We start from the raw sequence: 26,850 nt of genomic DNA on the forward strand, positions 1-26,850 counted from the left end.
CAGAACAGCCAAGCCATCCTGAGCAAAAAGAACAGAATTGGAAGGATCACATTACCTGACTTCAAATTATACTACAAAGCTATAGTAACTAAAACAGCACAGTACTGTCATAAAAACAGACTCATAGAACAATGGAACAGAATAGAAAACCTAGAAAAAATCCATACATCTACATTGAAGTCATTTTTGACAAAGGTGCAAAAAAAAAAAAAAATACATTGGGGAAAGGACAGTCGCTTTGATAAATTGTGCTGGGAAAATTGGATGTCCTTATACAGAAGAATGAAAGTAGATCCTTATTTCTCACCATTTGCAAAAGTCAAATCAAAATGGATTAAAGACTCAAATCTAAGACCTAAAACTATGAAATTAATTTAAAAAACACTGAGGAAACTTTCCAGGACACTGGACTGAACAAAGATTTCTTTAGTAATACCCCACAAGCACAGGTAACCAAAGCAAAAATGGACAAATAAGATCACATCATGTTAAAAATCTTCTGCACTGCAAAGAAAACAAAGCCAAGACACAACTCACAGAATGGGAGAAAATTTCTGCAAAGTACCCATCTGACGAGAGATTAACAACCAGAATATTTAAGGAGCTCAAATAACTCTATAGAAAAAATCTAATAATCTGATTTTAAAAATGGACAAAAGATCTGAATAGACATTTCTCAAAAGAAGACATACAAATGGCAAACAGGTATATGAAAAGGTGCTCAACATCACTGATCAGAGAAATGCAAATCAAAACTACAATGAGATATCATCTCACCCTAGTTAAAGTGGCTTTTATCCAAAAGACAGGCAATAACAAATGCTTACAGGGATGTGGAGAAAAAGGGAACCCATGTACATTATTGATGAGAACATCAACTAGTACAACCACTATACAGAATAGTATAGACATTCCTCAAAAAATAATAGAAATACTATTGATCTAGCAATCCCACTCCCAGTTATATACCCAAAAGAAAGGAAATCAAGATATTGAAAAGTTGTCTGCACTCCCATGTCTACTGCAACACTATTCACAATGGCCAAGATTTGGAAGCAGCCTAAGTGTCCATCAACAGATGAATGGATAAAGAAAATGTGGTGCATGTTCACAATGGAGTACGACTCAGCCATACAAAAGAATGAGATCCTACCATTTGCAACAACGTGAATGGAGCTGGAGGTCATTATGTGAAGTTAAATAAGCCAGGCACAGAAAGACAAACTTTGCCTGTTCTCATTTATTTGTAGGAGCTAAAAATCAAAACAATGTAACTCATGGGGATAGAGTATAGAAGGATGGTTACCAGAGGCTGGGAAGTGTAGTGACTGAGTCTAGGGGAAGTGGGAATAATTAATGGGTACAAAAAATAGAATGAAAAAAATAGTATTTGATAGCACAACAGGGTAACTACAGTCAATAATAATTTAATTGTGCATTTAAAAATCACTAAAACAATGTGATTGGATTGTTTGTAACACAAATTATAAATGCTTGAAGTGATGGATACCCCATTTACCCTGATGTGATTATTCCTTGTATGCCTGTATCAAAATCTCATGTCTCCCATAAATACATACACCTACTATATAACCACAAAATTAAAAATTGAAAAAGAACTTAGAATAAAAGAATCTGAAATCCAGTTAGCAAAGAACAACAGGATACTACATTGCATACCTGAAAACCCCATGTCTCTGCATTCCAATATTGTTATTCCTACCTTCCTGGATGAGAAAGCACATTAGCAGGTCTATTACCTCTAAGTATACACAGGAGAATAAAAATCAATTACCTGATAGAAGTATTAGAGACTATTTTGTCAAAGCAAGTTTCTAAAGTCACCCTTTTAGTAACTCAGTGTTCTTTGTAATAGAAAGCTAGCCATATTTATCAGAACCTCAACTTCTAGTGTTCCTCCCATATATGGGCAGTACATTTGGTCATGCTGCAGCCACCAAAGTGACAGTTGTATATAACTGAAAACATAAGTGCCAACTGAGATCATGATACTTAGGTCACCTGTGACATGGACCTTTCTAAGACCCTCTCTAGTTCTTTTCTTTCCACACAAAATGAGCTCACCCTGTAATGCTAGATGCTGTCAAATATGTAAAAGACAACAAAATTACTTGTGATCTTCTTGTTGAAGAAAGAAAAGCCATCCCTGAAATCCTGCAATAGACTGAGGGGAAGAATGAACACATTAATTCAGAGTACTTTTGTGATTTTTATCAGATAACATTTATGTAGTCTAGCAGACAGCAGGAGTGCACTTTCCGTCTTCCTCACATCTTCCAGCTCATGTCCTGGATCTGTGTCTGGGGTCTTTCCCACTCTCCACTCCACCCAGGAGGCAACCCTAAAGTATGGGAAGTGCTGAGGGATTAACAGCCCTTTCCCACAGCAGCACTCAAACTGTGGCTCCAGGGAAGGTAGTACACAAATATCCCAGCTCCCTCGCCCCTCAGATGGATAAATCCATCACGTGTATTTAGCATCACTGCCCTGAGTTTCCTGCAGGATTAAGCTTTAGGCCCTCACTATGGCAGGTGGCTTAATAATGCATCCTAGATTGGCTGCCTTCCCTTCCCTGTACCATCACCTCCCTTTCCTACCAGTGATATCTATGATTCCTAAAACAGACCGTTGCACCTGAATCCTTATCTTAGGGTCTGCTTCTGGGAAATGCAAATAAATATATGCAAAATTAAAACAGAATTTAAGCAGTGCTTGATGCTATAAAAGGAAGGGGTTAATGACAATAAATTTATATTCAGTGTTAAAGGGGACTTCATTCCCTCTCTCACATTTTTACACGGAAGGACGTCCACCTAGATTAATGCCCAGTTGTTTCTCCCTCATGGAGGTGAAATCTATTGCTGCATGTTTCTTCACTGAGTGCTGGGGAAAACTATCAAAGAGCTGCAGAAACAAGATTCATTCTTTTTTTCCTCTCTACGCCAGACCAGTAGGAGTGATAAGTCTGGAGAATTTGGGCTGCCCTATGGACCCAAACTTTCCGTTACGTGGGTAGCTTCAAATCCAAACCAGGGATTGGAGGTGGGCACATGGAGTGTTAGAAACTCTTCGGTTGTATGTATATCTAAAGTCACATTCTTCCATTGACTTTGTGAATGTTAAAGCTGGCATTCTACAATCTATTCATTCACATTCTGTCTTTTTCTTAGTTAATTATGAACTTGCCAATATCAAGCTTGTACAGTAGACATCTTTGTGATTGTTTTAATTTGTGGTGGAAAAATTAAGTGAGAGTACAGAGATTAATGATAATATAAACCAATAAAACTTTTAAGTCATATATAGGACACATAAGTTTAGAACCTTTGTTTTTCCTTTTCTGAAAGCTTTAAGTATACCTGAATACATCTTCCCTTGCTCAGGCCTGCTGAGAGGCTCTGCTATTTCCTACCTTCTCACCAGCTCTTCTATGAACCCACCGGCCTTTCTCGCTGTACAGCTGCTTCCAGTCACTCTCTGATATCTCAGCAAATTCAGATTAATTAACTTATTACTTCTGTGGCCCCACTGGTCTTCATGCAGGGATGTGATATTGAAGCACATGACAAGTTGGTGGCTTCAGCTGTGGTTTCTCCTGTCTATAGAAACTCTCCAGCAGATGGCAATTTTCCACCTCTGTATAAAACCAGAATCCTCTCACCTGACAGAAATCTTTCTCTCCAGATGCTGCAAAGCCAGCACAGATCATCTTCTCTGTGATCCCTCCTGGATGGGCCGAATAGTAAGTGTGTTCACAGACCTCTCTTTCTAACACATGCACTTGAATCTGCTGTAGGCGACTTGCTAAGCCACCATCTATTGAAGAAACATTCAGAGAGAGCTCGATGATGAAGTAAGCAGCAAGTGATATTAGAAATGTATTTAAGTTCCGACTTAGCTCTGTACCAACATAGCTGAAGTCATTCAGTTTGGCCTGAGCTGATGTAGAATACTGAAGTTAAAAAATACAAGTGTTTCATGTGACATGTCTTCATGTCCCAATTTGGCATTTTTGTAAAGACAGGCCACTGGCAGGAGAATAAAACCAGAAATACTTTTTTCCTAGCTTATTTTCAATTTAAACATTAGTGTATCAAATATTTCTGCATAAGAATTCAGGAAGAAAAATTCAGCATGATATGAATTGGTGTCATATATGACTTATACAATTACAAATATATATGGTTATATATTTATATATATAAATATATAATTGCTTACAAATAATATGCTTATATGATTTCCAAATATAAACAAAAATCATAATCCTGTTTTTCATCTACTGTCATTGAAGCCTAATCACACCTCCAATTAACGAAAACACAAATAATTTATTTTCATATTTGATCCTTAGGCAGGCCTATGTTAACATGTATTTTGCATGACTCATTCTATCATTTTAGATTTATGACCAATTTTTTTAAGTTTAATATTTTATAGCCCTATACCTTTTGGGGCAATATTAATAGCATATACATTACATTTATATAGTATCTTAATATTTATAAAGAGTTTTATTCCAACTTAATACAACAACATTTTTCATATGTGAGATCAGGTTAATCACACTGATCTCACATATGAAAAAGCCAGACCTCTGAAAATTTGATCTCACAGCTCTTACGGGACAGAACTAGAATCAAGCCTAAGTTCAACTCTGAATCTTGCATTCTTCTTAATATACTAAAACTCCTCTTCTCGGGGACCATCTCCCTTAGTGTTACAGACCATATCCCAGGAATCAAGATTCATTTCCTCTCCTAGTTGGAAAGAATGAATTCACCTTTTATAAAACTAACTACCTCTCAGTTGCCTGGTAGTCATGGAATTGGCAAAGGCCAAAGGTATTAGAGAGCAGGCACATTTATTCAAGGGCTTTGAAACTGGTAAGCCAAGAAATATTTACTGAATGCCATGTAGGCTTCTAGCCTTGGGGAGAGAGTGCTCAATCACAGATCTGCCTCCAAGAGGTTCTCAGTCTAGTGGGTGAGATGTAGAAGATGACTGCATGAAATCATGCCAAATACATTAACGTGCAGTGAGAGGATAAAACCAGGTAGTGCGGAATGTGACCAGAAGCCTGTCCTGTGGCAGCAATGTGGGCCAAGAAAAGAAGTGATATTTTGTTTGAAAATGCAATAATGAGCAGGCAGATGTGACAAGATTGTAATAAGAGTGCTCCAAGTAGAAGGACACAAAATGAGGAACTTCAGAAAGCAGAGCAAGCTTGGTGTTTAAGCGAAAGGAGAAAGGCCACGGTATCTGAAGGTTAACCACAAGAAAAAAAGAGGGAAATTATGTGGAAGAGATAAGTGGAGAGGCCCAATCACACAGAGCTTTCCAAGCTAGGCTAAGGAGTTCAGATTTGATTGTATGTGTAATGAGAAGCCATTAAGGAATGATTATAAGCTGAGCCACACTGATCTTAAATCCTCACTTTGATATTTATTAGTTATGGGATCTTAGCAAGTTACTTAAATCTTCAGGTTGCAACCTCCTTATTTGTAAAACGGGGATGGTAAAAGCTCCTCACGTGTTGGGTGTGAAGGTTTTTATGAAAGTGCAATTTGGCTTCAGGTAGCACAGTAAGCAGTGAATATCCACACTGTAAGCAGTCAAATATAAATTCCCTTCTCCTTCAAGCTCACAGATTCCAAATAAACGACATACAGAAAGGAAATATACAAAGAAAATGATCTTATGGTATAAGAAGCACAAAACAAATATCAACCCATTCCAATCTTTCACTGTGTTACTAAGCCTTTAAGAGTTCTATACCGTAGCCAGGGGTGAGCACATGACAGCCAGTGGATGAATTCTGTGCCACCCCCAAACATGGGCACAATCCATGAGATAAGAATGGTTTGTACATTTTTAGGTGGTTAAAAAAAATCCAAAGAACAGTATTTCATGACACATATACATTAAATGAAATATAAATTTTATAAATTAAGTTCTGTTGGAACCCATTCTGTTACATACTGCCAATGGCTGCTTTATGCTATAACGGTAGACTTGAATAGTTGTGATAGAGACCAGATGACCTGCAAAGCCTGAAAGGATTATTATCTGGCCCATTACAGTAAAGATTTGTTGACTGCTAATCTAGCCTATTTATAATCTAAGTTACCCTGAAGGAAAAGTTTTAAATAGCTAATTCTCTATTTACTTGCTGATCTATTACAGCTAAATAAAACATGGTGTCTATCTTTTAGAAAGAAGAGGGGCTGAAGCGGATGCTGCTTGATATCATTTACACGACCTATTTTCAAAAATAACAACTGGCATTAATGTTTAAGAAACAAAAAATGCTTACCTCCACTGATGCTTCCCCATCCGGTCACAGCACAGATCTCTGAGGAAAACGGAGGCTCTGTGCTGTGTGGGAGACATACCGGCCTCACTGCCGAGCTGTACTCCAGAGGAGAGCTTAGTTGTATTAGGGCAATGTCAGAGTCATAACTAAGTGTGTTAAAGTCTTCATGCGCCATTATGTGTTTGGCCCTTCTCACCTGTATCAGTGGCAAGTAAGCAAATTACAAGGTAAGAAACTCAAAGAATCCAGCTACTTCCTTGTTGAAGGTCCAAAATAATCTTAAATCTCTGCACTTACATACCTAAGCAATGAAGAAGACTTTGTGTTAAATATAAAAGAGCAATCTTGGTTTATAATTTGCAGGAGGCTGTGAACCACCTTCTGGATAAAGGTGGTGCTGGAGAAACAAAGCTTTGAAAACCTGTGTCCTTGGGCCTAAATTTGCAATTCCGACCTACTTTGTGTAATTCTCAAGTGAAAATGTAATTTCAAATTACATTTTTAAATGTGGGTATAAATGATAAGTGTAAAAGGGCCCTAGGAGATTAATAACCAATTACATATTTTAGCTAAAGGTATTCCTTGACATGTGACAACATTTACAGTACAGGCAGAATGACCTGTAAAAACATTTTTTCACCTGCTCTGTTGATTCCTTCAGGTTTCTGTCATGGTCCCCAGCAATAATGGTCCAGGAGAGTGGATTATTCTTCCTGGAGACAGAAGAACAGTGAAAGTTTGACATGAAAACAAGTTTGTAACAGTTCGTTCTCACACTGCTATAAAAGACTACCTGAGACTATAGTCTTTTGAAGACTTTCTGAAGAAAAGAGGTTTATGAAGAAAAGAGGTTTAATTGACTTACAGTTCTGCATGGCTGGGGAGGCCTCAGGAAACTTAACAATCATGGCAGAAGGCAAAGGGGAGGCAAGCTCATCTTATCACGGCAAAGCAGGAGAGAGAGAGCAAAGGAAGCCACACACTTTTAAACCATCAGATCTTGTGAGAACTCACCATCAGGAGAACAGCATGAGGGAAACCGCCCTGCCATCATCTGGCCCTACTATAACATGCACTGCTCAGTTCAGCGAGGCAACAGTCCCCTGTCTGATTGCCTCTGCGATCTCCCTCCCGGGGAAGCCATATCGTGCCTTCTGATCCATGTGAAGAAGAGCTCTTGATCATGTATCCTGCCCCTTTCTTTTGACCATAAGGTGTCATTGGAAACCTTGCCAAATATTACCAATTTTTTAGGTTGAGGAGGAAAAATGAAAATAATTAAAGCTTTATTTCACAGTGATGTTAAGAATATGTTTAAAAAATTACACCTGTGACAAGGTAGCTTTTGGTCTATATTTTACTGTTCAATATTGCCAAATTATGATCTCACTGGATCATATCTCAGATTTCCACCTTTTGTTAAATCAGAGTTATGAAACTAAAGTTCAAAGGAATTTATCAGTTTGAAAATTGGCAAAATTCAACTATTGTGTTAGAAATCAGAATGCTGATTACTTTTAGGGGAATGATGACTGGCAGAGGCACAAGTGCGACTGCTGGGTACTAGTTAATGTAGTATTTTGTTTCTCGATCTGCATGTCGGTTACATGGGTGTTCATTGTGTGAAAATTTCTGCATACTTCTGATATACCTCAAAATGATGTTAAGAAGTTTGAATCAATATCCATTAACTTACCATATCAAAATCTCCAGCTTAAAAAGTGTCTGAGGAAAGAGTCCCTCTACTGGAACCAATATACTGTCACTTCTACTTGGAGACTAATTCTTCCATTTTTTTTTAAACACTGTTTCTTCAGGAAAAGTAAAGTTACTGAAATTATTTTCAATATACCTTATTCAAAGGTAGAGATTCTTAATGCATGTAGGCATCTTCTCCCCAGTCATAACCATGCTCATTTCAATTCCTTGCATAATGGGTTTGACTTGCTCATGTGTTTCAATATGCCTTTATTAAGGGAGCTAACTCAAGTGAAGTACTTGGCAAGTACCTGGTAGATGGTAATGACTCCATAATGGTAGCCATTATCATTCTTATTATCTGCCATGCATGCTAATGAAAGGATTAAACTTTTTCAAAGTCACCCTCTAAATAAGTACTTAGTAGTGAAGAAACTTCTTAAATCTACTCCATATCTTTATATAGAATAGAGTGTATACAATACAATAAAGTAATAATAATGATGGTAGAGTTGATAATGTATACCACAGTTTCTTGTGATGTTTTGCCTGTACAGTCATCAAATATCCTTCAGTTTAATGGAGAACACTGTAAAAAAAAAAAAAAACACGACAAAGCCACATACACTTTATGATACTACAAAGCTTGAGATTTTTCCAATAGTGGGAAAATAGCTCAAGGTATCAATTGATGGATTTCTTCACCTTTTCTTCCCCATCTCCCATATAAAATTTCATTTCTTATAGTCTTAGGATCTTATCCCCAACCCAACAATGGAGCATGTGTCACTTACTGCTATGGAAGAAGAGAGAGCCACCTGACTTGATCACAGAAAGTAAGTCACTGAAGTTTCAGTAGCTGATTTAAATTTTAGACAAAAGATTTACATATATAATTGCAAAGTTAGCTTGGTCTCCAAAAGTAAGTTAAAAGTCCCAGTGGGCACAAAATCCTGTGTGGAATTAACAAGATGAGAACACCAAATTTTCCTGAGTGTGGAACACCACCATCAGGAAATGCTCGGGCCTCGCACCAGACTTAAAGAATCAGAAGCTCTCCAGGTGATTCTGGAGATGTTGAAGTTTGAGAATTAATACTAGGGTCAACCAGTGCCAGGGAAGCTAAAAGGCAGGGCACGTGTAGGACATAAGGCTTTTGTTACACCAGCATATTAGTACACTCCTGGTGTAAAGATCCACAGACTTCAAGGATTAGATTTAAAAAGACATTTCACTGGTCAAATAACTTAGGCAACTGTGAACTATTAAAAAATATGGCACATAGACATTTACCATACCACTATAAATGTAAGATATAATGTTATGTGCAAAAAATGTGATATATACAAATACTATAAAATAAAATTTAAACATGTATGTTTAAATATTAGTAGAAAATCAGACAATTGAAACATTCTTAACATTGATGACGTCTAGAGAAAAAGAGTGTGCTAGATAAATGGAGAGGGTAGTTTAAGCTCTTACTTGATAATCTTCTCTAACTGCCTTTTTCCCCAAAAACATTACTATTATAATACATATTTTTAAAGAAATTAAGAAGTCACAAATGACATTAAATACAAATTCTTTTTGTGGCTAACAAGTGGCTCACAAACATTTACAGCTGTTTATTAATTTCAATTGATTCATCACATGGAATATCTATCTTGGGGAGAATAGGTTTGTTACATTCTGTATCTTGCTGCAAGGTGACATGGCTCATCACATAAATTTCAGAACAGACCATGTAATTTGAAAAGGGAATCTACCAAAACTTTTTCTGTGTCTCTGTACTCAATACTAATATTTTCTTTTCTAATACATTAATTTTAACAAATTAATCAGCTACTCTTGAAGCATCTTTTCCATGGTACATTCAATGCACTTTGATAGAATTCTTAAAAAATAAATAGGTTTTTGTAAGGGAGAGAAGGCCTAGACAAAAGCAGGTAGTACTGAATTAGAGCTGAAAATATTGTATGAACCCATGTTTAGCTTGATAATAGATACAGATAGATATATTTATATACATGGGTTAGTATACATACCTGTATTTTCTAGCTCTGTCAGCTGAGAGGGCCTAGAACCAACAATGTGCTACTAGCAACTGGTATGCCCAGCATCAGATCATGATTTGTCATACCATTCTCCAATAAAATGAACCAGGGCCCCTTGGAGAAATGGCTGGTGCAGGAACTGAGAAGGAAATACACACGACAGACCTGAAGTATCTTGCAGTGTTACAAAATATGAGGGAGTATCAAAGAGACAGAAGCCAAAGGCTGGTCTCTACCTCTGAAAGAGCTCACAATGGCCAAAGCTGGAATAATTTGAACGTGGGCTACCTTTACTGACTTGTTTCCCAAGAGTAAGTATGGAAAGGGGAACAAATGTAACTTTATGTTAGAGAAACCTGGTAAACACTACCTCAGCCAGATGGTCATGGTTAACATCAGTGATAAGTCATGTTGACTGTATGTACCCTTGATATATGATAAGAATAGTATGCTACTTCTGTGGTCTTCCTCCCCCAAATCTATAACCCTAGTAAAACCTTGACAAAAATGGGACGTTCTACAAAAATAACAGATGAGATCTCCTCAAAATGACCAAGGAAAGTCTTAGAAGTTTACAGCCAAGAACAGCCTGAGGAGACTTGACAACTAAACATAATGAGCTGTCCTGAAGCAGCAACTACAATGATCTTGAGACAGGAACAAGCTCAGCATATCTGAGCAACAGAAAAGCCCATGAGGCTGGCCTACTGGGAGCAAGCAGGGAACTGATCAAGAAGGGGTCAGGGAAGCGGGACATAGCGGGTAACGCCTGTAATCCCAGCACTTTGGGAGGCCAAGGTGGGAGGATTACTTTAGCCCAAGAGTTCAAGACCAGTCTGTACAACATAGCAAGACCCCGTGTCTACAAAGAAGCCCAAAACAACAACAACAGCAACAAAAACAAACAAACAAAAATCGGGCATGTTGGCATGTGTCTGTAGTCCCAGCTGCTCAGAAGGCTGAGGTGGGAGGATCCCTTGAACCCAAGAGTTAAGACTAGAGTGAGCTATGATCACGCTACTACACTCCAGTCTGTGAGAGAGAGAGAACTGTTCTCAAAAAAAGATAGGGTCTGGGAGGCAGGGAGTGGTTCTTGACCCTCTGCACATTAGAGTCATTTGGGAAACTTTTCAAAAATACCAATGCCCAGAACAAGGGATGGCTTTAACTAGTCTGGATCGAAAACAAATTACAGTTATACACAGTCACATGGCTTAATCTATACAAGGTATTATGGAGATGAAGTAAGACACAAGAATATAAACGGCAGTTCTGTTACATAAAGATCAAAACCAAGAAAAACCAAATGACATACTGTTTTAGGGGTACATATATATTGAAATCCCCCAAAAGCAAAGCTATGAATACAGCATTTAAGAAATTTAGCATAGCATTTTTTTCTCTTTTGATTTTTTTAAAATTTTAAGTTCTGGGATATATGTGCAGAATCTGCAGGTTTGTTATATAGGTATACATGTGCCACGGTGGTTTGCTGCACTTATCAACCCATCATCTAGGTTTTAAGTCCCACATGCATTAGGTATTTGTCCTAATGCTCTCCTTCCCCTTGTCTCCCACCCCCTGTGTTTTTCCCCTCCCTGTGTCCATGTGTTCTCATTGTTCAACTCCCACTTATGAGTGAGAACAAGCGTTGTTTGGTTTTCTGTTCCTGCGTTAGTTTGCTAAGAATGATAGCTTCCAGCTTTATCCATGTCCCTGCAAAGGAGATGATCTATTCTTTTTTGTGGCTGAATAGTATTCCATGGTATGTGTGTGCCACATTTTATTTAACCATGCATCACTGATGGGAATTTGGGTTGGTTCCAAGTCTTTGCTATTGTGAATAATGCTGCAATAAACATATGTGTGTATGTGTCTTTATAGTAGAATGATTTATAATCCTCTGTGTATATACCCAGTAATGGGATTGCTGGGTCAAATGGTATTTCTGGTTTTAGATCCTTGAGGAATCGCCACACTGTCTTCCACAATGGTTGAACTAATTTACACTCCCACCAACAGTGTAAAAGCATTCCTATTTCTCCACATCCTCTGCAGCATCTGTTGTTTCCTGACTTTTTAATAATTGTTATTCTGATGGGTGTGAGATGGTATCTCATTGTGATTTTGATTTGCATTTCTCTAATGACCCATGTTATTGAGCTTTTTCTCATATATTTGTTGGCCACATAAATGTCTTTTAAGAATTGTCTGTTCATACCCTTTGCCCACTTTTTGATAGGGTTGTTAGTTTTTTTCCTTGTAAATTTAGCATAGTATTTCTTGAGAGGGAATCTAAGGGGTCTTGAAAGGTAAGTATAAAGATTCTTCCTAAACTGGATGCTGGCAATACAAATGTTCATTTAACATTAATATCTATTCTTTAAACTACAAATATATTATGTATATTATTTCATACAATGGAAGACTTCACAATTTAAGAACATTTAAAAATTAACCAAAATTTTAGTTCCCCAATAGTGCAATAATCAAAGTAGTAGGTTATTCTATTGTGCTTTCCACTGACATGATCCATATTTGCAAAGGAACAATCCTAAACCAATCCAGTGGAAGGTGGCTTGTGTGGTAAGGCATCTGGAATTACTAACAACCAACAGTGGAACCATGAGCACTTAGCTTAAAGATTAAGCTAAATGGGAATGTGAGAGGAGTCTTCAAATACAGAAAGAACTATCACATGAAAGAAGAACCCAACTTAGTTTTGGAACTACAGTACATTTAGACCAATGGATTTCTGCAATTGGGAAGCAGACTTCAACTCTACATAATAAGAGATCTCTTTAAATGGGATGAGCAGTCAAGATTTGATCAACTTTTCCTTCACTGACATTGTTTAAATATAAGCTAGATGGCTATGCAGAAGAAACACCAAAAGAAGATTTTCGTTTTAGAATTAGTTTGGATGATCTTAGTAGTCAGCCTTGTGTCCTAGGCATTACTTATAAATGCATGTGCTAAATACATTGGTAAAATACCAGTTTTACTCACGATTGCACACAGTGGGCTGCGGTCAGAATCCACATTGGGTTGATGATGGCACCTCCACATTGGTAATCGCCTAGAAACCTCAGACCCACCTGCCATGGCCAACAGTGGGGGCAGGCTTCTTCCCCTCCTGCGATTCTTCTGGAAAGCCACTGGGGACTAAATGGAGGGATGCCACAGACATCTACAGTAAAGAAGATGAAATCAGTGACCCATAAGGTTGCAGTAATTTAGAATACATTTCTCCAATAGCTTGCCATAGTTAACAGTAGTGAGTCTCAAACATCAGATAGGCTTAATAATAATATTGACTCCCAAAACGCACCTCTGAAAAATCTGATTTTTTTTTTTTTTTTTTTTTTTTGAGACGGAGTCTTGCTCTGTCACCCAGGCTGGAATACAGTGACCGGATCTCAGCTCACTGCAAGCTCCACCTCCCGGGTTTACACCATTCTCCTGCCTCAGCCTCCCGAGTAGCTGAGACTACAGGCGCCCGCCACCTCGTCTGGCTAGTTTTTTGTATGAAAAGTCTGATTTTAAGAAGCCTGCCCAGGTGACTATGCTAGGCAGCCAGAATTTTAGGGACTGGCCCCCAGAATTTTATTTATTCATTTAGCAAAATTTATGTAGTGCTTGCCGTTTGCTAGGCACTGTTCTAGACATTGGTGATATATTATTGGTGGAATAGAACAGATGATACAAATACTGGCCCTCATGGAACTTACATTCTAGTAGAAAAGTTTCAAGTTTGTTAGGAGAGTACGTAAGGTTCTTCATTATATCTTCTCGTTTTAGTTCTCATTCTCACAGTATGAATCCATGTACTAATCCTCAAACATATCAAATTTGCTCAGGCATCTAAATGCTGTTCTCTTATCAGGAGTTGGTGAGACCCATAGCCCAAGTGCTAACCTCCAGGAAGCCTTCTCCAACCCTCCAGCAAGAGGCAGATATTTTCTTCTCTGATAGCTCCTTATGCAACTTTCTATTCCAGTCCGTCAACTTAAACATATTCAATACATGCGTGTGGAATAATGAAGGATCATAGTATTTACCCAGATGCCTTAGAGCATAAGAAAATTAAAAGATGCCAGTGTGAATTTAAAATAAAAAAACCTTTGTTTTCTCCCTTTGCCCCACACTGACTATAGGAGTCATTTTAGATAGTAAGTTTGTAGAGAAATAGACGAGGACAAAACATTGCTTTATACCCTTTTCTTCCTAACCTAAAGCTTATTTGTTCTTCCCTCTACTTATAAGTCTAACTATAAATCCAAATAGGACTCTGGACGTTTTATGAACCTAAATACAAGACTCATTCTTCTTCACTGTGGAGTTATAGCAAATATAAGATAATGACTTTCAAAAGAGACATCTAGTTAATGAAGAAAAAAGATTAAACAATAATAACGTGTCGTCAACTCACCATGCAGAATAGCTTTTATAGTAGATACAGGATTGTTTTGGGGAGGTAACGTTGGTTCAATTTTGTTTAAAGACTCTGTAGAAGAAAACAAAATTTTAATTGAAAGTAATTAGAGAAGTTGCACTAACTGACCCCACTTGCTTACCTTGGTAAATCATAAAACTACTCTACTGTAGATCTCACTAACACAACCAGTCATACACTAGATGCCAGATCCCAGAAATGTGATTTCTTGTATCTCTCTTAATATCCCTGTTGCATCTGGCTCTTTTAAGTACTTCTTCCTTCCTTGGTTTCTTGATGTTAATCTCAAGGTTTTCCTTATATATTGATGGCTGTCTGTTTCCAATATGTCTTTTTTTCAGGATCTCATTTTTTAGCCTGAAAATATATTGCCAAGGTAATTTTCATTACTCTGTTTTTATTCATCTACATGTAGATGACTTCCAAATTTCTCTCTTCAATCTAAATCTCTTTCCTGAATCCTAACCTAAGACTTTTAGATATCCCCACTTGGATTTCCCACAAGCTAATAGCTACATGTCTTAAATTGAACCAAGTGATTTTAAGAGTCAATATAGTCTTGTTCTTACATTTCTCTATCATCTAGTGGCTTCTACCATTCACCTCACCATTCAAGCTAGGATCCTGAAAATCATATTTGTGACGGTTAATACTGAGTATCAACTTGATTGGATTGAGGGAAACAAAGTATTAATCCTGGGTGTGTCTGTGTGGGTGTTGCCAAAAGAATTTAACATTTGAGTTAGTGGGCTGGGGAAGGCAGATCCACATTTAATCTGGTGGGCACAATCTAATCAGCTTCCAGCTAATATAAAGCAGGCAGAAAAACATGTAAAGATAGATAGGCCTAGCTTCCCAGCCTACATCTTTCTTTTGTGCTGGATGCTTTCAGCCCTAGAACATTGGACTCCAAGTTCTTCAGTTTTGGGACTCGGACTGGCTCTCCTTACTCCTCAGCTTGCAGATAGCCTACTGTGGGACCTTGTGATCATGTAACTTAATACTTAACACACACACACACACACACACACACGATCATGTAACTTACATGTGATCATGTAAGTTAATATTTAATAAAAACACACACACACATATATATATATGCTCCCTATAAGAGAGCCCTGACTAATATAATACTGGACTTGGCTTCCTTCATATATTCCATCCCCACAAGGGTATATATAATAAAACAATATATATAGAATAAATTCATTACAATGATTTTCTTAGTACTTTTCTTGCATATAAGTTCATTTATAATCTTCCAGATTACTCTGGAGTCAGAGAGACCAAGTTCTGACTCCATCTCTTGCCAGCTGTGCATCTTTGGGAACGTTACTTAACTTCTCAAAGCCTCAGTTCCCTCACTGGTGAGAGGAGAGCAATGCACATAGTTCCTATGTATGTAAGGAGGAATAAATGAGGTAATGCATGTGAAATGCTCAGTGAATACCTGCTACAGAGCAAATAATCAAATGTTAGCTAGCTATCCTATCACTCTGGCACTTATAATTTAATGCCTCATGTTCAACATGATCTCACTCCTGCCTTTCCTATTGTTCCCTCCAAAACTCAAAACATGTTGAGTTATTTGTAGTTTTCTTATACAGTGTCCATTGTCTTTTGTTAGAGTTTTTGCATATGATATTCTTTTTGTCTGAGTCTGAGTAGCATGTACTTTATTTTCCAGAATGCCGGGATACCTATTAATTCTTCAAAACCCCCTAACTTGGTAAAACAGAGCCAGTCAATCTCATTTCTGAATTACCTTCTTTAATCCTAATTATCTTCTTTCTGTGTGTGGCATGTGGAATCTTTATGTTCCAGTGGATGCCATTTATTGAGCATTACCTGAGGTGCTTCCTAAAGCACAGATTCCTGGGCCCCATCCCAGATCTACAGAATCTAGGTCTCTGGGGGTGGATCCAGAAATCTGCATTTTTGTTATGCTTACTGAGGGGAAGGTACATTTAGGTAAACACGGCTGTCCTACATTTAGGTAAACACAGCTAAATAATGTTCCCTGTAACCATTTTCATAAGCAAAAGTCCACAAGTGTTTATACTCACCTGAGGGCAAAATGGTAAATCTAGCCTTGAAGCCTTGCAAATGATTTTTACCATCACTTTTAAAGTAAATCACCATCATGTTACTAGCACTGAATATTGAAGTGATGGTCAACATTCCACAAAGTTTAGCTGAAAAATTTTAGGAAAGTTTGATTTATAGTTATAATTAAAAAATAATCAGAACACCTAGTAAAATAATCACCCGATTTTCTAACCAACCACTTTAGTTTTTCTCCAGCTTTGATTTGTATGCATACCCTTACATCTCATGGGAGAATTAAATGTTAGTTTCACAATAACAATGCACTGTAATTTCAATTACACAGAAAAAGCTCTAAAATAAGGACATTTGATTTCCAGTATGCACGGAAACTCAACTGGTTATTACTTTGTAGACAATAAGAAGAGGTGAGTTTAAAATAATAAGAAAAAAACCCACCCAAGTTGGTATATTCCTTTTTCCAAACAGGACATAAGCATACTTTATAAGAGAGGTAACACTGGAAGTCACTTTCATGGAAACCTCACACTATACAAGCACTGTTCTGCAGAATCGTGGCATTGTGCTCTCACTAACCTGCCCTTAATGTCTAAATACATATTCCAAGCCAATCTAGAATCCTGACCTCTAACCCACACAAACATCTAGCTGAAGGACAGATACTAGGTCCTACAAAAGTGGTTAGAGGGCTGGACGTTAAATCTTCAAACTCAGTAAATTGTTAGGTCACAACTAAAAGTGTATTTGAAGTTTTAAGAGTCTTAAAATGAATTGTTATACCTACACAGAAATTATAGGTGTTGGTTACTTTTCTTGGACACAAATATCAAAATATTAGCAACAGAAGGAATACAGAAAAAAAGGAAGCTTTAACATTTACCTTAAATAACTGCCAAAAATTTACTCACTGTTACCATTTTAGCCTTTCTCTGGGGACTGCCTTTTCACTTTACATATAGTCTGAAACAATCCTTACACTTTGCACATTTCCATTAAAATGGAATGCAAATTAGTTGCTGACTCATAGGTTTTAAAGTTAAAGTTGTATGGCATTCTGAGTTTCCAGAGCAAGAAATTCATATTCCCACTCTACCTATGGTATCCAAGGAAGTCAGTCCATGTTGCAACTACTCTGATTAGTCTAACGCTTTCATATTCGAAGGGTGAAGGCTACCTACCGAACTTGTGCTTTTCTTCAGAATCACCATAAATCACAACAGCATCATAAATACAGTTTGGACTAAGTTTGACAGTAAAGTCCTCAAATGTCAACTGTACAAATGAAACATAACCAGGGAAATGGTCAGAGAAGAGAGAGGCTTCAAGGGTTTACCTCTGCGTATTTAAAGGCTCTTTGTCACATCCTCATATGCTTTCACATAGACGTGTAAATAATTGCAGTCTCTTTGAAGGGCAATTTGGCAATGACTACCACGTTTAAATGTGCAAACCCTTTGACCCAGCAAGTCTACTTCTGGGAATTATACATATCCACATGTGTCCAAAGACACTGGCAGATATTCATGGCACCACGGCGGGTATGACCAAAGACTGGAAACTCAATAAACATCTGTTAATAGGGAACTGGTTTGATGTGTTCTGAAATATCATACAATATTTTATGCAGTTATTAAAAAGAGTCCTGTGGGCTCATCTGGAAAGATCTTTGAGATACTTTTCAGTGAACAAGGCATTGCCAAGTAGCATAAGTACATACACACACACACACACACACACACACACATACACGCACAAGTAAATGCTCAAAATACCTCCCAAGGACACTAGTAAGTTATCAGTGTTTGTCTCCAGGGGTAGAATGGGAATCTGATGAGGAGCCTTACTTTTCATTGTATATACTTTTAAACCACTGAAAGTTTTCAAAACCACACACAGAGATCTCTTTTCAGAGTAAAAAAAAAAAAAAAAAAAAAAAAAGCATATGACAAAAAGAAGCTCCTAGTCATAATAGCAATTTAACAATCCAGATGAATTAAGTTCTGCCTAACTAAGGTAACTGTATCCTCTATGAGGTAGAGTGATTCCTCAGTTGCCTACCTTTATAATGTGTTTCTCTGGAGCATGAATGAACTGATGACACCTTACGTTACTGGGATACAAATCAGGATACTTGGCAGAGTGATTTGTCCCTTCTACCAATATAGCCACACTTCCACAACCTGACCCTGTGGAAGCATTGGGGAAATTCAAAGTGAATGGCCAAAGGCATTTCCTCCTCCTCTTCCCCACCCACATCAGGGGAAAATGGCAGGGAATTAAATACCTGAAACACTCACCTGCTTCTGAGTTCTGTATGGCAGTAAAGGTAAGCTCAAAGCCATAGCCACCGTCTTCTGTATCAGAAACAAATGGAACCATGGTCTCACCGGTCTCTGTCAGCAATGGTGAGGGCAATATATTTCCACAGACCTTACCTTAAAAGAAGTGAAGGAAAGTGAAATAACGTGACTAAAGAGTGGTGGAAACATATCCATGTTTGTTTTGTTTTCCATCATCTTCCATGAGATCTCTGGTCTGAACACACTAAACTATTTAATGGCCCTTTGATCATTCAACATTCCCTGCTTCAGTGACTTTGCTATTCCAGTTGCCTTCTCACTCCCTAGTCTCTCATGTCCAAATTCTACTCATTCTTCAGGGCCTAACTCAAAATTCAGCTCCCCGATAAACTCTACCAGACAACCACTTGAAATAAGAGCTACCTTTTTTGAATCAGCACAGCACATTCCCTGTTCTAATGGTATTTCCAACTTTGTGTTACACCTTTGATTACCTCAAACTACAACTTATTTGGGCAGAGAGTGCTTTTTCTCGAAAAATGTCCAGTACCTGGTATGATATCTCACATACAGTTAATTTTTTTTTTCAGTTTTTATTTATTTATTTATTTATTTTATTTATTTTTTAATTTATTTATTATTATTATACTTTAAGTTGTAGGTACATGTCATACAGTTAATTTTTAACAAATGATTGGTTGAAAGAATAATTACTGTGTAAATAGCAGGCCTGAGCATGAAATAATTTAGACAATAAATATTATAACCCCTAGTACAGTACTTTGTCTATAGCTTCCTGTCAAATATGTGTGAAGAGACATTTGTCCTAACCATTGACCTTATAGAGATCTAGAGATCCAGGTCTATACAAGCTCTAGAGAGCTTCTATCATGGTTAACACAGAGTATTTCAACCAAGTTAGATATATTGGTTATGTTTATGTAGCTTATAAGAGGTACTCAATAAAAGAAATTGAATGACATGAAATGATCATTTGTGTTATGAGAAGGAAATTATATCAAACAATGTAAAGTTCAAAGTGTATGTATAAATAGATACACCTCTAAATGCTAATAGAGATTATCTCTAGGTGACAGGGTTATGAATGGTTTATATTTTTTTTCCTTTGGCTCATCTGTATTTATCAAATTTGGTAAACATATACCCACTTTTGTGATAAAAATAATAAAAAAAAATGGCCTCAAAAGGAAGTTTTCTGACAACTGTGACATCAGTTGCATTCAACACTGTTACTGAACTTGAGAGAGGAATGTGAGATCTGGTTCCTAATTCAGAAAAACACTGAAGAGAATAGTCAGTGTGCTGACCACTGTCTCCACTCTTCCTATCCTCCCCTTAACCCTTCTAGAAGGGAACAGTGTGCAAGATGAGATCATTGCCCTTGGTACAATAAAAGAAATTTTATTTTTTATTTTTATTGTTTTAAGTAAAGTGAAAGAAAGTTTATTAGGAAAGTAAAGGATTAAATAATGGCTACCCCATAGGCAGAGCAGCCAGAAATTTTATTTTACATCCTTTAGTATTTCTTTGGTCTTTCAGATACTCTAAAATGATAAATAAAAACAAATGTAACATACTTACTAATAAGCACTCCATTGCTTGATTGTAAAGATACATAGTCATGATCACATCCAACTTGCTTTTCCATGTCTAAACTTGTAAATTTTATCAGGATTATTTTATCCTTTGGTACCATTATTTTGCAAACATATAAGCTGGGATAGGGGAAGGTGAAGAAAATATAACAAATGGCAGAATCAGATTTGATAAATAAAATCTAACACCCGTGCTTTATCTCACAACTCAACAACAATACAATTTTATAGAATACTAGAAGATAAAAGGCAATGGAACATTGTGAGAAAAATTTGTGCTCAAATTGATAACATTTATCTGACAAATAGATGAGTATTAATTGGAGAATGATCAGAAAACACCCCTTAAATTTCATTTAGTTATAAAATGCTAGAATTTTGATCTATAAATTGAAGAAACCTAAGATTCATCTGAGTTATTCACCTAATTAAAATTCATACTATTCATCCAGAGGTTGAATTATGATTCTCATGAATTATGAATTGACCATGCAGTGTTTGCTAACCTTAAACAGCCACATATTCCGAAGTCATCCTAAGTCACAGTCCCTGAGTTAAAATGTCATCTCTCTAACTCCCAGTAAGGTCAGCTGTGACTTTTCACTAACATTTTTTTTTTTTTTTTTTTTGAGACGGAGTCTTGCTCTGTCACCCAGGCTGGAGTGCAGTGGCCGGATCTCAGCTCACTGCAAGCTCCGCCTCCCGGGTTCACGCCATTCTCCTGCCTCAGCCTCCCGAGTAGCTGGGACTACAGGCGCCCGCCGCCACGCCCGGCTAAGTTTTTGTATTTTTAGTAGAGACGGGGTTTCACCGTGAGCATATCTAAACTTGAGAGAGTACGAAAATAATCCCTTACCTTTATTTTCATACATAAATTTATTATTCAAGAAAATAAATCCTAGTGGGCCATAAATCCTAGCTTCTTCCATGTCTCACCTTCACCTGAATGCAAAGCAATCTTACCTAGAATCTAACATGTTCGAATTAACTCTTTCCAAAATTCAGCAGTCTTTACCTTAGACCTGTTAACAGACTCACTGCCCTTTACTAATAAGGACTTTAGGAATTAGTCAAGTCTTTTATGCCCAGGTTCCAAAAAGCAAACACTAATAATTTTTTTTTTTTTTTACCAGACATCTCCTTAACTGGAATCCCTCCCTCCCTCCCTCCCTCCCTCCCTCCCTTCCTCCCTTCCTCCCTTCCTCCCTTCCTTCCTTCCTTCGAGTCTCACTCTATTACTCAGGCTGGAATGCAGTGGTGCAATATCAGCTCACTGCAACCTACACCTCCCAGGTTCAAGCGATTCTTCTGCCTCAGCCTCCCAAGTAGCTGAGACTACAAGCACGCACCACCATGCCCAGCTAATTTATGTATTTTTAGTAGAGACATGGTTTCACCATATTGGCCAGGCTGGTCCTGATCTCATGATCTGCCCACCTCGGCTTCCCAAAGTGTTGGGATTACAGGCCTGAGCCACCGTGCCCAGCCGGAAACTCTTTACTTTAGTGTTTTTCTATCCAAGTCCATCATCCTGAATATAGATGTAAAAATAAGCTGTCTAAAATATTATAAAGCTCACTTGCCAAGCACTTCAATGGAAAAAAGCACTCCACATCCATCATCCTTTTTGAGATTCATTACATCTCTCTGAGGTAGGCAGGAGAGAAATTATCCCTCTGTTTCCAAATGGGAAACCTGGCATTGATAATAAAAGATTCATCACATCTCTTGTATAAGTGGAACTGTTTAGGCTTTATGACTTCAAAGGCTGGTACTTTCTCAAATTGTTCCATCATCAAATTATTTTCGGCCTCAAAATCTCTAGCTCAAAGATGAAAAATAGGTTTCAAATCTATGCCAACTTTTATTTATTATTAGTGATTGCTGTTTTAAAAGGATTTTGAGGTCTGGTCAAGCTAAGTGAGAGAGGGGTCCCCAAACAAACCATTGATTTATTAATTCAAATAATCTATAGAGCATTAATTATGTGACAGGTACTGATCTAGGCTCTGAGAAATGCAATATCTCCCATGGGTATGAAAGGAAGGAGGGTAACCTGGGTGGTATCTGTCATTTCTGAGAATCTAGCTACCACCTACCAGAATACAGAGAGGCTTGGAGGGACTGTGTAACTCTCTCCTTCTTTATATTATCTCTGTCTGCCTTATGATTTCCTAGTTAGCTCCAGTTGGAATTTACAAAACCCTTTCAGTATCTAAGGCTACTCAGCATGCTGAAGAAGTCACTAACTGTGCAAATTGGCCCTATACCTCATTTCTAAAACACAATTTTTCCACATTTTCACATTCTAAAATTAGAGTGCATCTTACAAAGGAGTCTTACGATTTCTGTAGACCTGAATTGAAAGAGTTCTTCCGGGCAGTATCTGTATACACTTCTGTGAGTCACATTGCACACTATCAACTTCACAGTGCCAAATTTTTCTGCTTGACATGCTTTGGCCTATACTTGAGGTGTGAATTTAGATGATAGATCTGCACGAGTATTAACCTGTGGTTCAAATTCTCAAAGAATTTTTTACCTCTCCCTACATCTAGTGCCAAGGTTGAGGCATGTAACTTTCCGTGTGGGTGGGTTTACACCTTGTTTAGCCTTACACTGAAGATAGTCTTGGGTGACTCAGCCTTATATGAACCTATCTTGGGAATTTTGTTTTCTCCTATTGAAGCTGTATTTTACAATGAATTTTTTGTCTTGATTTATTGAAATATAGTATAAATAGATGCTAATACTAATTGGATTTTACTGCTATTGAAAGTCTTATTAATCTCTGGTTGACTCCTTACTTTAGTCCCTATAAACTATTTAATATCTTAGCTATTTTATCTCTACTTCATCTTCTAAAGTTGAAGCAATTAAAATCTCGTGTGATAACTAAGACATCCAGTGTAAATTCCTTCAACTTTCCTATAGATTACCTTCTTTGTTGCTTTCCCAGAAAAGGAATTATTCTGCCCTCTTCTCAATGCTAAACCTTCTTTATTTGTTGTGTTCTCTGAAAGCTTACTTCACATTTCTATGTGTTTCCTATGACTCTTAACTCTCACTCTCTGTCCGTAAGCACAGTTGAGTCTACTTTATCAAAACAAACAAAATACCTCTCTTGACTCTACTGTCTAAAAGCCACCGCCCCAACGTTTGCATCTCAGACAACAGTTCTATTCTTCCAATAGCTCAGGTTAAAAACTCTTAGTTTACTCATATGGGGATCTCATTCTCCCTCAAAACCCAAATTGTCAACTCATCAGCAAATCCTACAGCCCTACCACTCTTCACCACCTCTACAAATGTGGTCAAAGTTAGATTTTTACCTGGATGATTGCATCATCTTTTACCTGGACTATTGCAGTAGTTGGTCTCCCAGCTTGTGGTCTTGCCTACCTACAGTGTACTTGCAACCCAGTAATAAAAGTGATCTTTTTGAAATGTGTCAGATCATGATCTTCCTCTGTTCAAAATCCTCCAATGGCTCTCTATCTCCCTTACGGAAAAATTCAAAGTTCTCTTCATGCCCTGTTAGTCCGAAATAATTTGGCCACATTGCCCTTCTCCAGCCACTCAGCTCTGGTTCTCTGCTCTCTTTGCTGTTCCCCAAGTATATCAAATGTATTATTGTCTCACACCTACCATTCCTTCTGCCTGGACTGTTCCTTTCCAAAATGATCATATAATTTCCTCCCTTGCTTTATCCGTGTCTTTTTTTCCAAGTGTCATCTTTATAATGTGGTCTTCTCTAACCACCCTCTCTGATATTGTATACTCTCATTCTCCACCTCCCTTTCTTGCCTTATTTTTTGGTATAGCATTTACTACCTTCTACTATTATATGTAACATTTAAAAATTATCCCATTTCCACCTTCTAGCTTGCCCCACAAAGGCAAGCATTTTCATGTGTTTCATTCACTGCTATATCTCTAGCACCTAAGACGGTGTTTTACACATCCTAAGGGTTCAATAAAAATGTGTTGATTATTTGGGATACTAAATTTTCAACAGTCACTTAACCCATTATGAATATGACTTTTGATCCCACAGTTCTGCTCAGTTCAAGAAGTTTGAGTTTCCATATGCAATGGCATTTGATTTGATTTTTACTTCTACAATAACCCTCCTTTTCTTGAAACATTTTCTTGCAGAGATCTCTGAAATGCTTAATTGTCTAAGTTGAGTCTCTGTGTTTGAGGGTAAGTAGGCTGCCATCTGCATGTCTCTTACCCAATTTACAAATACTTTGCTCAAATATCCACTTATCAAGTGCATTGATTACTTCCCGAAGCAGGCTAGTTAATTTCAGAAATGACTCAAACAAGAAATGACTTCATATTGAATTGAACTCTGCCTTCTAACTTCTACTCAGTAATCTTAGTTTTCAGCTCTGCAATCATTCAGAATAAGTCAAATTCTGCTTCTTTAGTAGCCTCAAAGACAAATCAAAACACTTCCTTCCTCCTCTTCAGTCTTCTCTGTATCAAAAATATTATGGTTCCCACAACCATACCTCGCAAAACATTGTTCTAAATATTTTTCCCATCTTGGTCATTGTCCTTCAGACAAATTCTGGCTTATCAATCTCTCTGTCTAAAGATTGTACCCTAGAGGTCCCTTCCCTGAGACTCTAATAAAATAGTTTCTTAAACTCTTGTTCTAAATATTATTCCAATAGCTTAAGCAAAGGTGGCAAAAGCTTTATTGGCATTCTATCATCACAAGTTTGCCTGAGACAAAGTCAGTTTAGACCATTAAGCCTTTTAAATTATGAGCTGAAATTAAGCCACATCTTTTCTATCTGTACTTGAAATAAATATTTATATTCATTTTACATTAGTTCTGAAAGTTATAATCTTTCCATCATTTTAGTTTTAGCATACCCATTGACTGTAGCATACGGTCTAATCTCGCTGCATGGAACTTAAGGTCCTCTGCAATTAAGTCCTGATCATCCTTTCCATCCTCATCATCCACTGCTACCCCAGTTCCCATTCACATTGTTGTCCAGTCACAGTGGGATACTCAGAACCCAAACAACCCTAATCTTCCCCACCTCCTTGACATTGCTTGTACCTAATTCCCTTGGCCTAGAACGACCTCTTTCCTGCTTCTCCATCTGTTGAAATCTTCAGTATTAGAACCACCAAAGACCTCATGAGCTATAAAATCATAACTATCCTTCAACGCCTCATTTCAATGCCATCTTTTCCATTATAACATTTATATCTCTCCCCACACTTCTAACCACTCTACACGCACCTTAAAAACCACACCATAGACAATTAGTCTCTATTTTTTTGTAGTATGCACATTCTTGGGTGTGTGGATTATAAAGCTTATTTCTTCTTGTTTTGTAGTATAGTTATTTTTGTCTAGCTCTTTTTACCAGATTATAAGTTTGTAGAACTGTTATCTTTGTAGCACACTATTCAATTCTCAGTACAATTTTAAGAACGAATTTAGATCACTTAAGAAAATGAGATACTTGCAGAACAATTTTCTAAAACTTAAAGATATTTTTAGCTATATTTAGATATATTTTAGAGGACAGGGTATGTAGAAAATTTGTAAAAAGATACTAAAGCTTATAGGACATGAACTATTTTCCATCTTCTAGGTGATGCTAAGCAAAATATTACCATGATTATAGAAATAAATGTGACAGAATTAATCACTAAATCCCATAGCAATGTCATTACCAGATGCTGTCAGTATTACATATTTGAATACATCAATTCAAGTAAACTTTAGTTTAATAACTATTCAGGTTGATGATTTACATTAATGAGTAAATATTCACCAACCTAAAAATATCAGATGAAACATATACTTTTATATTAGAACTGGAAATACTAGATAAAATTGCCAAAATAAACCAGGTATGGTGGCATGTCCCTGTAATCCCTACTACTTAGCAGGCTGGGGTGGAACGATCCCTTGAGCCTAGGAGTTCAAGCCCAACCTGGGCAACATAGGGAGACCCTATCTAAAAAAAAAAAAAAATTTGCCAAAGTGGAGTCTTTTAAACTGCCCCATTTTGTGGGAGGAAACGCCCCAGGAATCACGCCTATGTGGGATACATACCAATTATGACAATAGTAGTCTCCTTTGGAATGGGGGTAACGAATCTTCCCATTTTCTCCAAATAACACTGTCCCCTGAGGTTTACAATCTTCAAAAACACAGGAAAGAAGTCAATCATTTTCCTCACCCATAGACAACATTTCAAAATGATCCAGAGGCCAGCCTGAAGCTGTATGATTTATATTATTCATTTCATTGATATTTATGGGAATGCAAATATTT

At 37.3% G+C, this 26,850-nt stretch overlaps 1 protein-coding gene across 1 annotated transcript in view; it reads right to left on the minus strand.

The window, feature by feature from the left end:
- Nucleotides 1–26,850, minus strand: part of OVCH1 (ovochymase 1) — a 93,747-nt gene that overhangs the window by 54,145 nt on the left and 12,752 nt on the right. Inside the window, exons 9-19 of the mRNA XM_025403129.1 lie at nt 26,629–26,716; nt 20,521–20,654; nt 18,916–19,053; nt 18,677–18,804; nt 17,797–17,890; nt 16,618–16,746; nt 14,525–14,599; nt 13,102–13,282; nt 6,978–7,050; nt 6,338–6,533; nt 3,683–3,837 (exon numbers count right to left, since the gene is read on the minus strand). Of these exons, the coding sequence (XP_025258914.1) occupies nt 3,683–3,837; nt 6,338–6,533; nt 6,978–7,050; nt 13,102–13,282; nt 14,525–14,599; nt 16,618–16,746; nt 17,797–17,890; nt 18,677–18,804; nt 18,916–19,053; nt 20,521–20,654; nt 26,629–26,716 (1,391 nt within the window). The remainder of the gene's footprint in view (nt 1–3,682; nt 3,838–6,337; nt 6,534–6,977; nt 7,051–13,101; nt 13,283–14,524; nt 14,600–16,617; nt 16,747–17,796; nt 17,891–18,676; nt 18,805–18,915; nt 19,054–20,520; nt 20,655–26,628; nt 26,717–26,850) is intronic.

Source organism: Theropithecus gelada, chromosome 11 (genome assembly GCF_003255815.1).
Source record: "Theropithecus gelada isolate Dixy chromosome 11, Tgel_1.0, whole genome shotgun sequence".
Lineage (NCBI taxonomy): Eukaryota > Metazoa > Chordata > Mammalia > Primates > Cercopithecidae > Theropithecus > Theropithecus gelada.